The sequence below is a fragment of the Phaethon aethereus genome (assembly GCF_964289735.1).
Source record: "Phaethon aethereus genome assembly, chromosome: 13".
Taxonomy (NCBI): Eukaryota; Metazoa; Chordata; class Aves; order Phaethontiformes; family Phaethontidae; genus Phaethon; species Phaethon aethereus.
The window spans coordinates 8868431-8882951 of NC_138589.1; the positions used below are offsets into that span (position 1 = coordinate 8868431).

General features: G+C 43.8%; 1 protein-coding gene across 1 annotated transcript; it reads right to left on the reverse strand.

The window, feature by feature from the left end:
- Positions 1-2894: 2894 nt before the first annotated feature.
- On the reverse strand, positions 2895-9124 carry ORC6 (origin recognition complex subunit 6; the record flags this gene model as incomplete). The annotated part of the gene is made up of 7 exons (XM_082005886.1): positions 8957-9124; positions 8116-8245; positions 7118-7281; positions 6035-6124; positions 4782-4894; positions 3459-3530; positions 2895-3061 (listed from the first exon to the last, which is right to left on the reverse strand). The coding sequence occupies exons 1-7, from the start codon at positions 9019-9021 to the stop codon at positions 2895-2897; spliced, it is 801 nt and encodes a 266-aa protein (XP_081862012.1). The 5' UTR covers positions 9022-9124.
- Between the last annotated feature and the right edge of the window lie 5397 nt (positions 9125-14521).

The following is a 14521-nucleotide window of genomic DNA, read 5'->3' on the forward strand; positions in this document are numbered from 1 at the left end:
AAAAAATAGTCATCGCATAGTTAGGAAATATGAGGAATCCTGGTTTGAAGCAACTTCAGTCAGTCAGTCAATTGCTGCTTTTTCTTATAGTGAGTTGAGATGAATTGATTGAACTTTTGGAAGGAGACAGGTGAAACTGCCACATAAAAAAACTGCCTAATGACTGTTGGGTCTATGCGAAAAGATCTTACGTTGTCCAAAAAAGAAGATATTTCCAGACATTGTTTTATATTTATTTAAAACTTGTAAGTGCTTCTCATTGGCTGTGACTTCAGCCCTTGATTTTTCTAAGTTTTAGTTTGAGGCTTTTTTTCTCTTCTCTGACAATTTTAATGAAGTCTGAAAAGTTGATATGGTGTGATATGGAAAATAGGTTTTATTGCTGTTCAGTGGCAGGGGAACGGTGTGTTGCCAGACTCTGCCCTTAGCCCAGTTAGGAGGTTGAAGCCCTTTTTCTGTCTCCCCACCTTGCTCTTGAACAGTAAACATTTTCTTCACAATACTAACTTATTTTGGATTTTGAACTTTTTTGTGATGTATAAAGCATTGGAGCCACTTACAATCTCTCAGCTAAAAGTGTAACATTATTTATTAAAGCTGTGGTTTCCTTTATTTCTGTCCTAGATTCTGCAAAGCTCAGTGTGAGCTGGATAGGCTCTTAGGAAAAACAGAAACTAATACTACTAAAACTAGCTTTCTAGCAAAGGCATCAAAACACTGTAAAGCTCCCTTTAACTTCATCGACTTTCATGTCCCTTGAATTAGCAAAGGTGTTGGTTGCTAATAAAGAGGTTTGTAAGACTGGCTTACCCTAGTCTTGTTATCTTTTTCCACTCTAGTGCTTCTCACTTTGCGTAGTCCTGAATTCTGGACTCTGCAGCATTTCCAGAATTGAGACAGAGGAGAATGATTAAAATCAAGTGAAATAATCTTGACAATGTATCACCTTCTGTGAAGGCCCACTTTTGTTCATGTTTTCCTTCCACAGTGGTTCTGCATGCTAAATGTGATTGTGTTAATTGGTCTGTATATTTCTGAATTAATACTAATAAATTGCATTGAAGTGGAACAAGCCTATTCCTCAATTTTGGTTGAACCCCCCTGACAAACAAACCCGAAAGCATCTTTGAGTATGTCTTAGTAACAGAATGCTAATGTACTAGGTCAGATTCTCTCCCATCGTGAGGATTTCTGCTACATATTAGATCAGACTTTAAATGGCAGACATTTTGTTACAGCTCTTATTCAATGTTGATTAATTATTCAATATTTTCTCTGCACATCAGGCATTTGTTTGGAGTACATTCCCCAATAGTTACTGTTGTATTTCATTCCAGATGAGACTTAAGAAATTATTTCTTGCTAATGAAAGTTGGGCTTCAAGTGATTCCTTTTTTTATGCATTGAGAGAAGTGGTGAAAGGAAAATGGCCAGTAAGTTTTAATTTTCCAATTACTGTATGCTTTTTCCTCTATTTCTATAAGAGGGTAACACATGGATGCTCTCTGCTGTCTTGTACGTATTTCCTCTCCATTTTTATAAAGAAAAGATGTATCTGGCCAGCAGGATTACTACTTTGTTTCTATTAGAAAGAAATCCCTTTAGGTTCTGCAGTACAGTGGAACCCACCTCTGCAGCCTTACAAGTGGTTTCACCATGTCCTGTGCATTTTGCTTTGGGGGTCTACAAAAAGCTAAAAGGACGAACCACAGGTGACCTGTGAGTGACCGAACAGTAAGTATGACAAAAAGAATTGGCCCCATACACTGATATCTGAAGCAGTTAATGATACCAACTATTGTATCCAGGCAGTATGCACAGCAGTGAGACATTTGGTGAGCCATTACTGTTGAGAAGAAGCTCAGGTGAGGGCAGCATTTCAAATCTAAATGCTCAGACATGAGATAATTTACCTTGCTTCATAGGGACACTTGGGGTTTTCTGGGATGTTTTGAAATGAGGGTTTCTGAAAGTTAACTTCCCTTTACACATCCCAGGCAGAAAACATGCAACAGAAATAGGCCGAAAACTTGGATTGGTTTTATTGTGGTTACATCAGCCCTGTATTGACAGAAGTTATGGTTTTCCTTCAAAAAGTAGTTAACACAAATTGTATTTTGAATAGCTGGCATGAAAGGGTAGGACTGCAGAAGCTGCTGCTAAGAACTACATGGCAGGGCACTTTCCCCTCTTCCCCCAGGTTATGACTGCGAGATGCAAAAAACCTGTATCACTCAGACAAGATCCTCGTCCCCTGGATATCTTCCTCCTTAAAGCACAGACATCTCCTGTATGTCTTTTTTTTTGCATTCTACGGGTTTTATATGAGATGAGTGCCAAGAACCTGATGTCATAATACAAAGCTTTTCCTTCCAGTATTTTTATTGTTTCTCAGAATATTTGGGACCTAGTACAAGCACAAGAGACTTCAGTCCCATAGAGGTCATAAAAATAAGTCAAATGCAGTGACAAAACAGTACTTCTTCAACAGTAAAAGAATAAAAAATATCAGTCTTAATTCCTCTACTAGTTTTGCAGTTTAACAAGGCATCGTTAGTCCCCTCCCTCTTTTTTCACAGACTGCTTCCAGCCAGGGGCCCAAGGGCATATAACTTTTAATTTATTTACACTTAACACAGCATTAGAACGATGCCTGCTTCTTGCAGCAAGAGAATGAAGCTATTCTACCACCTAATGCCATAGCTGCTCAGGTACCAGCTTGGCAAGTTGTTAGACAGGCTTCTTGTAAAAATCATCTCAATTCTGGTGTCACTTACTAAAAATAATATTCTTAAATACTTAAAAACTAGCTAATAAATAAAATCAGCTGCCTACCAGGCAGCCATCACTCACATGCTACTGGAACTCTTGTCAGAGCAGAGGGGGAGTTAAAATTACGAGCAAGCGGCAGTTACATTACTAGGTAGCACTACAGAGGCAGTACTCCTACTTGTCTCTTGTGCCTTAGCAGCGTTTTCCAGGATTTTCTTTTTCCATTCTTCATAGTCTTGCTTTGTTTCGGTCTTTGGTCGTTTACATGGCATCTCCTCACCTTCAGATCCTATAAGAGGAGGAGAAAGTCCACGATGGGCCATCATGGGCAGTATGTTACTGGGAATAACCATGGCAGTGAGCAAATGTACAGACACAAGCACAGGGTCGGTCACTGTTATATAATCCTGTGGTTTGCTGTTCCCCTCACTTGCCAGAACAGTTACCTCTTCACTAGTGTGTCTATTTGGAACAGCTGTCCTTAATTCTACTAGTACTACTCAGTATAAACACCAGTGTCCTTCGGCAAGGTTCTCCATCCTTTCATTAGCCAGTGGTTTGCAGAATGGAGTAAACTGCTGTGAACTAAGTAGTATGGCATATTACACAACTGAAACATTAAGCAGCAGTAAAGCTCAGAATTGCTCTGGTGAGGCAATTTTAGTTCATAGCTAAACTCAACTTACCATCTTCCTTCTCACAGCACTCCAGGTTGGTCTGTAAGCTTTCAGGCATCTCTGCAGCCAGTGGAACATCTTCTTCTAAAAAAATAACTAAGTTGCTTTACTTCTGAATGGTGTTTGGGGCCCCAAAAGTGGTGTTCTACATGCAATTCTTTCACTTGCCACCTTCCAAAAGTACTGTCTCCCACTCAGAGCAGTTCCCTGGTCCAGACTGATGCTCAAGCTGTACACACAGAGATGCCAGCACACTTCAAGGGTTGCATGCACTGGTTGGCTGCTTTAGCGCTGCCACAATGATCCACCCTGTTCATACCTCAAAACCACACTGCTACCCTTCTTGATTACTCAGGCAGGATTATCAGTTATTTCTTCCCCTTCTATCCCATTTCCACGCTTTGTATTATAAAAGCCCACAACATGCAGGGGGCTGTCCATGTATACAGATGCATACTCTCCCCTGAACTGATACAGAAACTCCCAGCTGCATTTAGCTGCTTTAGTGGTAGGGTAAGGTTTTGTTTGTTTTTTTTCCTAGGGCACTGTACTATGGGAAGGTCCATGCATAGGGAGAGAGCAGCAGCTTTTGATTTGGGTTTAGGCAGCACATTCCAGAAAACTTCCATGATATGACACATGAAGATAGGGTGAAGCAGGGGCACTGTCAGTGGGAGAGTAAGAATGAAAGTCTGGGGAAGGAAAAAAGAGATAAGTAGCAAGGAGCAGAGATAGAAGGACAGGAAGGGGTGTATTGTATTTCAATCTTCCTCCTCCACAAAAAAAAGAGTGGAGAGCGCTGCAGGTTCAAAAACCAGTGAGAAACATTCCTCATGGCTGCCCACTGTATGTGGAGGGATGGTGTCAGGTAATGTCTGAATTACTACCAGAAGAGCATGGCTTAGGCTTGTTAGTCCTGCAGTGTGGGAAAGAAAAACATAGAAATGAGTCAGTCAAAGCAAAAGCAAGATGTTTGTGTGTCATATTGCCATATTAAAGGGATGCAGAAAGCAAGAAAGAAGGAGGAATCTAAGATAGGTCAGGTAGTACAGGAGAAGCAGAGAATAAATTGCAGCAGCAGAGCATGTAAAGAGTAGAAACCTTTGAGAAGAGAGGAAAATATTTATTTTTGGCCTGGCCACACATGCCAAGCTGTTGTGACTTCCCTAGAAGCAACGACTGTAACTGGGAACTGGGCTGCAGGAAACCTGTTGGAATGGATGGGCAGGTTGGCTGGAAGGGGACAGCTGAAAGTGATCAGGATGAAATCACCAGAGGAAAAGGATGGGGCACTGGTTATGCTGCCTTACAGGGATAAAGCCAAAAACTTACTGCTGAGTTGGTGGCTCATCTTTTCCAGCTGATTGCACAGCCTGTCAAATATTGCTTTTTTGACCCCAGATGTAGCCAGCATTTTAGTTTTGTCCACTTTTAGCTTCAAACACCTACAAGAGAAAGTTATCTCTGTACAGAGCAAAACTCCAGCTATCACTCAGGCGAGATGACATTTACTGTAACAACACTGCCTGTGAGAATGAGGAGGGTAGGCTTCAGTGTAATCCTTGTCTCACTCAGAAACAAATTTGTTTAAAAAACAGACCCCTACACTACTCAGTCAATACAGCTCAGGAATTGAAACTCAGGGTTAGTTCAAGTTACATAAGGAAATTCTGTTATGAAAAGGTACTTTTCAGATTGAGGGAACCAAGACAAAATCCCACTACTGCAAAAAGCTGAATGGGACCCCTCTGTCAAGAGAACATTTATCAGGAGCTGTGCAAGTACACAGCACCCGAATTGCTTCATAAGATTGTTACAAGGCGTAATACTGAGAGGGTAGATATTTGTATCCAAACAAATTCTTACAAAGGGTTGGCTGAGTCAAGTGCTCCTGACATCTGTCTTCCAAGCTGGTAACAGGCCTACAGCTATTGGATCCATCTCCCAAAGGCTAGAGCACCCCCAGGATGTGATGCTTTAGGGCTTGGGGCTTTCCCTTCTTCAGAATGGCTGCTTCTTGGTGTTCAGAAGTAAGCTAGCAGCTGTTCTTGCACCTTGAGCAGTATCTCACCAAAAGCCATGCAACTTTTTGCTTTGTGCCCAGCTCAAATCTACCCTGACAATGGGAAAAAATTCCAACTACATCTGAAAAATATTACTAAGGGATTATGTTATGCTGGTTAGGCTGAGAGGGAGGAGGCTGAAGTGCAAAACACTAACAGAAGTTTTTCAGCCATTGCCATGGGTATGTCCTAATGGAACTACGCACAGCATCAAATTACACACCAGGGTAGACAGGTTTCATTTATTTTAGGATAAGTAATTCAAGATCCTTTTCTGTAGATTTCATACAATACTTCTGCTTTCTCCAGAAGGCAAATGCAGTGTAGGTTGGAGACTTCACTGTAAGGAAAGGCCTGGTTTGCTACAGCTGTCTCCATTTCCAGGAGTAGGGCAGCAGAATGTGCTAAGCAAGACCCTTCAGACATACTGAATGAATCAGCTGCTTATGTTGTAAGCCCTATTTCTGTTTGGCATCTCACTAGACATTTAAGCCCATAAAAGATCCCTCAAGCTATACTCACCTGCATGCAGTGAATAGTGCAGCTGTTATAAAAAGTGGTTTTGAGAAATCAAGGTCCATTTGCTGTGCTTCAGAGAGGCTGGATTCATACCTAAAGAGCAACAATAAGAGCGATAATTGTATAGTGCATTTGCCTCAAATTAAGCTGTTGAAATTAATTTGTCACATGGTACTCAGCAGTTGAACAGGTATCCTGTTGGATCACTTGGTCCCTTGCAACCCAGTCAAGCAGAAATAGTTGCTACTAGCTGAGAAGAGCAAAAGAGACTAGGGAAAAGGAGGGGACTGGGATAACTTCCTCTTTTTGAATTAAAAGAATTTTAAATTAGGGATCTGGATCAAGGCATGTCAGTGAAATCTATCTCTTGTGCTCCCCATCCACACAGAACTCTTATTTCTACATTACATCTAAAAGTTACAATGATATCCTTTGCATAAATCCATCCTGTAGTGGAGGGTGGAATTATAGTTTCTTTGATTCCTCTAATATTTTTAGTTTGTATTAAGCACTGACAAGCATACACAGTCTTTGTTCACTGACCTAACAGCATTTAAACATGTGCTATCAGGGTGACAGCACTCCAGAGCAGAGCTCTTCAGTGATTGCTCTTGTTACAGTAGATGTTACAGGGTGCAAAATTTTAGTTAAATCTGTTGACTGTCCATTGAAGTGTTCTACCTATTGCTTTTACAGGTAAAGTAGTATGCATTTTAAGAGATCTGCTTCTCCAGAAGGGAGGATTTGTTTCTACTGAGCATTACTTCTGAATCGTGACATGATCAGCAGTTAAACGAAAGACAGAGTGATGCTATGGACAAATACAGGGACTAGAAGTCATGTATTTTTTTACACTATTCCCAGATGAAGAACTAGGACTCAGACCATGACTTACTGAGGTTCACAGACTAAGTCCTTCCGACATGTATTCTAAAAAGCAGCCTAGATAAATGGCTAAGAACTCACCTCACCACTCCAGTCAGTGTGACTGGAGTCACACTGACGTCCAACCATCAAGCTCTTTACAATCCAAAAGAAAAAGAATCTTACTAGTGGTTACCAGCATGCTCACGAGAGCTTCCTCACCTCTGTAGTATTTTTGAAGCGGTGTTCACTGCCTCTGTGCAGCAGAATTGCACAGCCAAGTCTCGCATTCCCAGTCTGGGGTTCACTTCTAGCAAATACTCCAAAGACTTCATCGAGCTCTGGTACGTAGTCTTCTTCAAACCAGAGAGTTTAACAAAATAGCTCTTTCAAGAAGACAAAAACAAACCCCAAGAATTAGCAGAATTCCTCCTGACATCTTACTCAGGCAACCAAAATAGATTAGGGAGAAACTACACAGTACGATAAAATAAAATTCAATTTCTATATTAAACAAATTTGTGCAATGAATGATTTAAGTTTTGACTGCACGCAGAAAGATTAACCACCTAGGAATGCCACATCTTTTAATGGAGTGTTATTTTTAGACCATTTCACTGGAAGTGAGGTTTGTCTTCTCCATATAATATGACATGGGCCCTTTCATTACAAAGTGTTTAAAAGCAAAGGTAACCAAGACCTGCGCAACTTGAAGAGATGAGCAATATTTTCATGCTACTCCTCATGGGGTAAGGTCCAGTTAAATTCTACTTTGTCTGTGAATGGACAATCACAAACATCTTGTAAAAGACATTATTTTGGCAGCTCAGTGCCATTTATCTGGCAGGTCTGCAGATGGGGGTTTACAGGTACCACGATAGAGAGGCATTCCTTGGAGCTACTGCTTCCCTCCCATAGTAAAAGGGACAGATCTTAAATTTAATATCCTTGCTGGTAGTTTATTTGTTACTAAAAGAGCCGAAATTACAGCAAAGCAAGCTCAGCTTGTGAAGTGACTACGACACTGATCTCCGTTGGCCCCATTTCAAACTCTGAGTAGTGAAAGCTCTAACACTGTGTCTAGTGGCACACTACTGAGTGTAGGGTAATGTCTGTTACTCCTATCCCTTTCCTGATTTCAACCTACACTACACAAAACAATTATTTTAGTGGACTTACGAAGAATGCACCAGCCAGCCAAATCATATACTGTATCTTACTTTGTCAACTGGTTGTTTCATGAAACCAGCTGCTAGGTCCAGGCACATCACAGCACTGCCTGTCGCTGTCATTTGAGCCATTAATCCCGTGCATTTCACCTGGGATAGCCGCAGATACTCTTCAGCTTTTCTGCAAAACACCCGGCATGCAAAGCCCTCGTTAACAAAACCACGGTGACAAGAGAGCAAGAATGGCAGGACAGGAACTGATCCAAGGTTTACCTAGTCCAGCACCCCGGCTGCAGCAGTGGCCGCAGCACGTGCTTAGGGAAAGGGGTGCTAAACGCAGGACAATACTGCCCTTTCTCTAACAATGCGCAGCAGAGGCTTTGCACTTCATAGCCTGCAATGGCCGTTTCATTAACCGCGTATACCTTCAGGTCTGACTTTTTTCACATCGGCCGGAGCCCAAGAAGGAAGCGGACGGCAGGCCGGCAGCGCCAGGAGGTGCGGCGGGACTCGGCTGCGCCGCGGTGCCGGGAGAGCCACCGGGGCCGGGCGCTGCCGCCAGGGAGGAGCCACGGCGGGCCCGGCGGCTGGAGGGGAGGACCCGCTCCAGACAGGCCAGCACCCCGCGGACGGGCGCCCTTATCCGGACGGGAATAAGGCTCCCGAGCGCGGGGGCAGCCGGCTACAGCTGGTGCGTAGTGACCGGGAGCGCTGCGTGCCCCGCAGACCCTCCTACAGCGCGAGGGGGTGCACCGACCGGCGGCAGCTCAGCCCTCGCCTCGCCATAACGGCCGCCGGAGGAAGACACCGCTCTCGGCGCCCTACCGCAACCGGGCCGCCCGAAGAGAAGCTGCCCCGCGTCACCGCACGCCCCCCGGGGCAGCCGCCGTACCTGATGACGGCGGGCTCGCTGAGGCCCAGCCGCGCGGCGAGCCGCCTCACGGCGCCGCACTCCATGCGCCCGCCCCGCCACCGCTCCCGCCCAGGCTCCCTACAGCGCGCAGCTCCGCGACGCACGGCCACGTTCGGCAGCGGACTGGCCGGCTCTGCCGCTAATCATCGCCCTTTACGCCAATCGGCCTGGAGTGGACCACTTCCTCGGAGCGGACCAATGGAAAGGCCGTAGTGCGGCGGCAGGGCGGGGCGGCACGGGCGGCGTAGTCACATGACCGTGCGCGGCGCTGTGGGGTGTTGTTGGTGGGAGCAGCTTGTGGTGGCGGCGCGACCATGGTGAGGGGCTGCGGGCGGCGAGGGGCGGGCGGTCGGGCCGGGCCGGGTTGTGTCGAGTGGGGCGGGGCTGGTCGGTGCTGTGGGGTGCGGCCCGCGGGAGCCGGCGGGAGCGTTGCCGCTGCCGTGTGTGCAGGTGGGAGGGGTCCGGCCCGCGCCCGCTGGTGCCGGAGGGGCAGGCCCGGCTGCCTGGGCCTGGCCTGGGCCCGGGGCTCCTGCTCGCTGTCGCTCGGGAGCGCCGTCAGCGGCTGCGCTCGGCCGGCGGTGGAGCCGGGCCTGGCGGGGCAGGGGGGCCGGGGCCGGGGCCGGGCCCGGAGGCCGCCACCCGGCCTGGGCGGGGCTGAGGTGAAGGCTGGGCCCGTTGTGTCCGCGGTAGCGGTCCGCGCTGTGGTGAGCGCTGCCTGCGGTCCGCTGCCGCGGCGGGTCGGCGCAAGTCGTTGCGTTACTGGACTCGACGAGTTTACGTGTAGAGGCGCCGGGGCCTTAGATGTTTCATTAGGGAACCGCTGCTGCACTGACGGTCAGAGTTTAAATGTATTTTACCGTGCTGCTCCTGTCATAAAGCCGAGTTTATGTCATTTCTGGTGCTGTGCAGATGTGCTCGCGTTGTCGACGTTACAGTCTGCTGCTCAGTTATTCCGGACCCTCCAGGAGTGCCGTTTCAGACTTTCCTAGTCAACCTCCTTTCTTTTCCTGCAGAAAAGGTGGTTTTGCAGTGGTGGTCCCGGCTTGATAGAGCTGCTTGGAACAAATGTTGGTGTTAGGGAGTCAAACCTGAAATTTCAGTATGGAGGCAGCTCTTACTGAGAAATGCTTTTCAAATTTCCAATAAATGTAAGGGGACAATCAAGTTTCTTAGTAAAACTGAAAAGTCTGCCAGTTTAGTGTGTATTCTGTGGTATTTAATATTCAATAAAACTTTAAGCAGCACTTGCTATAACCAGCACAGTGGAGTATAAACAGTGCTAACAGTATCTAGACAGTGATACAAAACCTGAGTAGTTTATAAAGCAAGGATTGCACAGTTCCTAGGCTTTTGGGACAGACTTTCTTTTTAAAGTTATGGGTATGTTGGTATAAGTTTAATACTACATCCTCTAGAGGGGTGTGTGTGTGAAACCTGTAAGGTTACTTGAAAGATGAATGGAAAATACTTAATTGGGTGATGGGAAATGCTAAATATACCCTCATAAATACTTTGTGGTAGTGATTAACTCAAGAACAACACAACTTTCCTCTGCCCGTTACTTCCAGGGGAACTGATATCAGGTGATTTAGAAAAAATAAACTTATGGGTGCTAAACATGGGATAATCCCTTCTACCAAATTAGGGCTCCATTGCCGTTTCCTATGGCCAAGCTTGGTTTAAACCTTGAAGCTGAATATTTAAGTACCTTTTAAAAAACTGATTTTAAGAGGACTCTGGCTGTTCTAGATCATCCCCAGAATAAGAAGTCCATCCCTTTAAGTTTTGTTAATGCCATGTGGCTTCCTGTGGCAGTTAAGTACCAGTTTAAACCTGTGAAAAATGTTTTCTTCTCTCTGGCTCATCTTTGAGCTCCTGTACTGCGAGATATAATAGAAGTTCTGGGGTTGCCTTCTGGAGTATTGCAGAGTAATGCTTCCTATATGGTACAAAATGCTTATGCATTTTTTGTTCATTCTAAGCAGCGAAGTGGTTCTTACAGCAATGCATTATGTGCACCCTGGCTTCACCTGTAAGCTGGCAGTTGTCCTGATCCACTCTTGTAGCTAACCCACCTTCTATCTTGGGTAGCATCCATTTTAAAGGTCTCAATGGTGACTGCTTGGTAGGTGGGCCTAATCCAACTAGGAGGAGGCAGAAAAACCTTCTTGGGTAAATCTCATTCATTGTGATACTAAACACAAGCATGTGAGCAAACAGAAGGAAAAGTCATGTCTGGAATAGGCTGCAAGCACATCAATTGTCTAAAGAAAAGTACTTAATCATTTGGAGATTAGAAGAAAATGCACTTTAGAATGGAACAGAAGCAAAACCTTCTACTTTGTATTATTTATACTCTGCATCCAGCTTAAGATACCTATATTGCCAGAATACAAGCTATTTTGTAGGCTCCACAAGCTTACCTTGAATTCTGCTGTATTTCAATACTACCTAATCCTTTCGAGTATTGCGATTTACCAGATTTTTAAGTGGAATGAGCATCTTAACTAGTCAGCACATTTACCCAAAATAATAACCCATTTCCAGAGTGCAGCTAAGTCTCAAGTATGCAACTAAGTATGAATCTTACAAAGTCTTCCCATGGTAGGGAATATTACAGTAGGTGTAATATTCACTTTGTATGTTCAAGAATAGTTGCTATTATGAGGGTAGGCATGGTCCAGAATAATGTTTGCTGCTGCAATAATACGCTTTTCTAATTGTTATCTGCAGGATAATTTGTGTTACTCACTCTGATAGCCAAGCAGTAGACTTCTTCCAAGCTAGTTTGGGGTTTAAAAAAATTCTTGTTTTCCAAGGCAATTTACAGTTCACTAGCCTTTATTTAAAAAAAGGAAACAAAACCTGAAACAAAGAAAAAATCCACACCAAAGCAAGCTTTTCCTCGTTCCCCTCGCGAATTCAGCTGCTGTGTGTTGTGACCTACGTAACTTGTATGTGGTAACTTATGGTAGTCCTTTCTTCAAAGCTAGAGAAAGGCTATGGCCTCTTGGACAGAAGCTGATAGTGCAGCTGAAAGAGGCAGTTCTCTATCCCTTCTCCGCTGCTCACTTGCTTCCTTGTGGCTTCGGAAGAAAAAAGGTTAGTAAAGCAGAAAACTGTGTTCACATCGACTCTCCTTTTTTCTTCAACATTTGCAGCGTGTCTAGTAGGGGTAAGGCTCAGGCATTTCTGAAGTCTAAATGGCTGCATAGATGCTATAAATTGCTTATCTTGTGTTCATGCAGGAGTTTATACCTTATTGTACATGCTGTTGACAAGGCAGGACATTCTGTGCCTTGATTATAGAGTACTGCATTTTTTTTCTCCAGTGTCAAAGTATCTTCCTCTTAAAAAGCTTATGCTCAAGATTCTTGTTTGTAGATCGGTGTAGGGCTCCACAGCATGGTTGCATTTTTTGATTAATAACACAAGATGGTTTTTTCCAGTGTTATTTTGTTTTTTAATTTGAAGTGGAAGATACAGAAAATAAACAGCTTTATTCCACATTGTATCTGACAGAAGAACTGGTTTCTGGTTTGGTGTGTGCCCTGCTAACTGTCATTGGTAGGCTTTTGCTGCATGGTCTCTTTACTTCAGTTGCTTTTGGCTAAAACTTCCTCAAATTTCAGGCACGTGTTATCAGAATATGTGTATCTTGATGTGATCATGTGTATCACTTAAGAATAACCAGGTTATATGCAGAAATATTCTACAGTTCTGAAGCTGAAAGTAGTTGTCTTTCTGAAGTAGAAAGAAAAGGATAAGCTGATAAATATTCAGACTTTGAAAACTGAAAAGTAAGAAAGAATTGGAACTTGTTCAGTGGTGCTGCTGTTAAGATGTTTTCTCTTCATGTAGAAGTAAAGCTTTTACAAACACTACCTCAGACTGCTTTGGTTGTATGCTTGTTACAATCAGTGGTAGGTTATCTCAGTGCCTGTGCACCTGTAAAATGCTGAGATTGTTTTCTTTAGACATGAAGTGCAGTACCCTTGTAGTAAAGACTTCTTTGGACCAACCACCTTCTCAGTCTTCAAATCACAACAGATACGAATGTAATTTTAGTCTTAATCTTGAAGAGATAAAGAAGAAAAAAGTGAATCTCTTGTGGTAGCATGGAAATGCTTCTGTTGGTGAATTCGGTCATGTATTTACTACGGTCCCAATGTTGAATACAGTGTGGGGCCTTGCTGCTCAAATTTAGAGCAGAAATGGAAATACTGTCAATGTCTTCTGTTGATGCAGACAGAATTTGATGTAAAGCTGACTCTGGTTCATTATAAATGGGAAATCTAGGTCCAAAAGAGCAAGGCTCCAAAATTCCATTATCTCTCCAACTGTTGCTAAAAGACAGTTGTTGAAGTTGCATAAGAAAGCGTATATCTTCAATTAGATGTTTCTGGTGAGATCATTATTGGTATCATCTAAAGTGTAGTCAAACTCATAGTAGCCATTATGCTTTAACCAGTGGTTTTCACACCAAAAGTAAGGAAACTGATGCATGTGCACTCTGCCGACCACTTATTGGTGCTGTAGCAAATACTATGTGTTTCAATAACTGCTTTAATTTGGTGCAACTTTCAAAGGCCTTCTTTTCACACCCCTACTTGCAAGGTTTCATGTGGTTGTAGGATAAATCAGGTGAATGATAAGCTATTAATCAGCTGGGCTTGTCTTCTAGAGGGTTTTATGGCCTGAACAGCTCTCCCAGCACTACCTGGCCCTGTGAGCAACTGGGGATGGAAGAGCAGGACTGGTAGCTGTGTAAGCTCTGTGCCCATTACAGGGAGGGTTAGGAAGGTGTGGTTAGTGTTGATGTTACTCCACTGTTTCTAGCTGTGCTTTAATGTAGAGATATCTGGTGTGCTGAGAGCATACGGCATTCAGCTCGGTAGTGATGTAGCTTCTCTAAAGCACTAGTATGGGTTCGGGGTGTTGTAGGGTGTGACAAACGTGCTGCCATAGACATAATTCAGCAAGTCTGTTACATGATGTTTTGCTATTGATTGTTGCATGCTAGACCCAGCACTGTCATGTTCTGTTCCTTGAAAGTCTGATCTGTCAAGGAACAACTAAAGCTTAGCAATTATAGCAAATTTCTGTTGGCAGAATGTACTTGCTTCACAGTTGGAGGTTTTCTAGAGTTTGTAGCTATTGAATTGCCTGGGAAGTAGGGTCATCTAGCCATGGATACCAGTTTTGCTTTATGCTTAAATCATATATTTGGAAGACCTGCACTTTATCTGATTAATTATAGAGTGAGCTTCATAAGAGGTACAGTTACTGTAATTAGAAGAGGTAGTTTTTTCTGTTGACAAAATAGACTTGTTAATTAGTTATTGTGTATGGTTTGAATACTACTGAGGCATGTTGAGTCATAGAAGCGTTGGTTGGAAGGAACCTTTATTTTGTATAACCTGCTTAAAGCAGGATTGTCACCAATGGTTTTGTCTAGCTGGGTGATTGAAAACCCTCAAAGGCAGAGATTCACTGTCTATTTGGGCATGATCAAGGCAAGAACAGTATTGCATGGCACTGCCT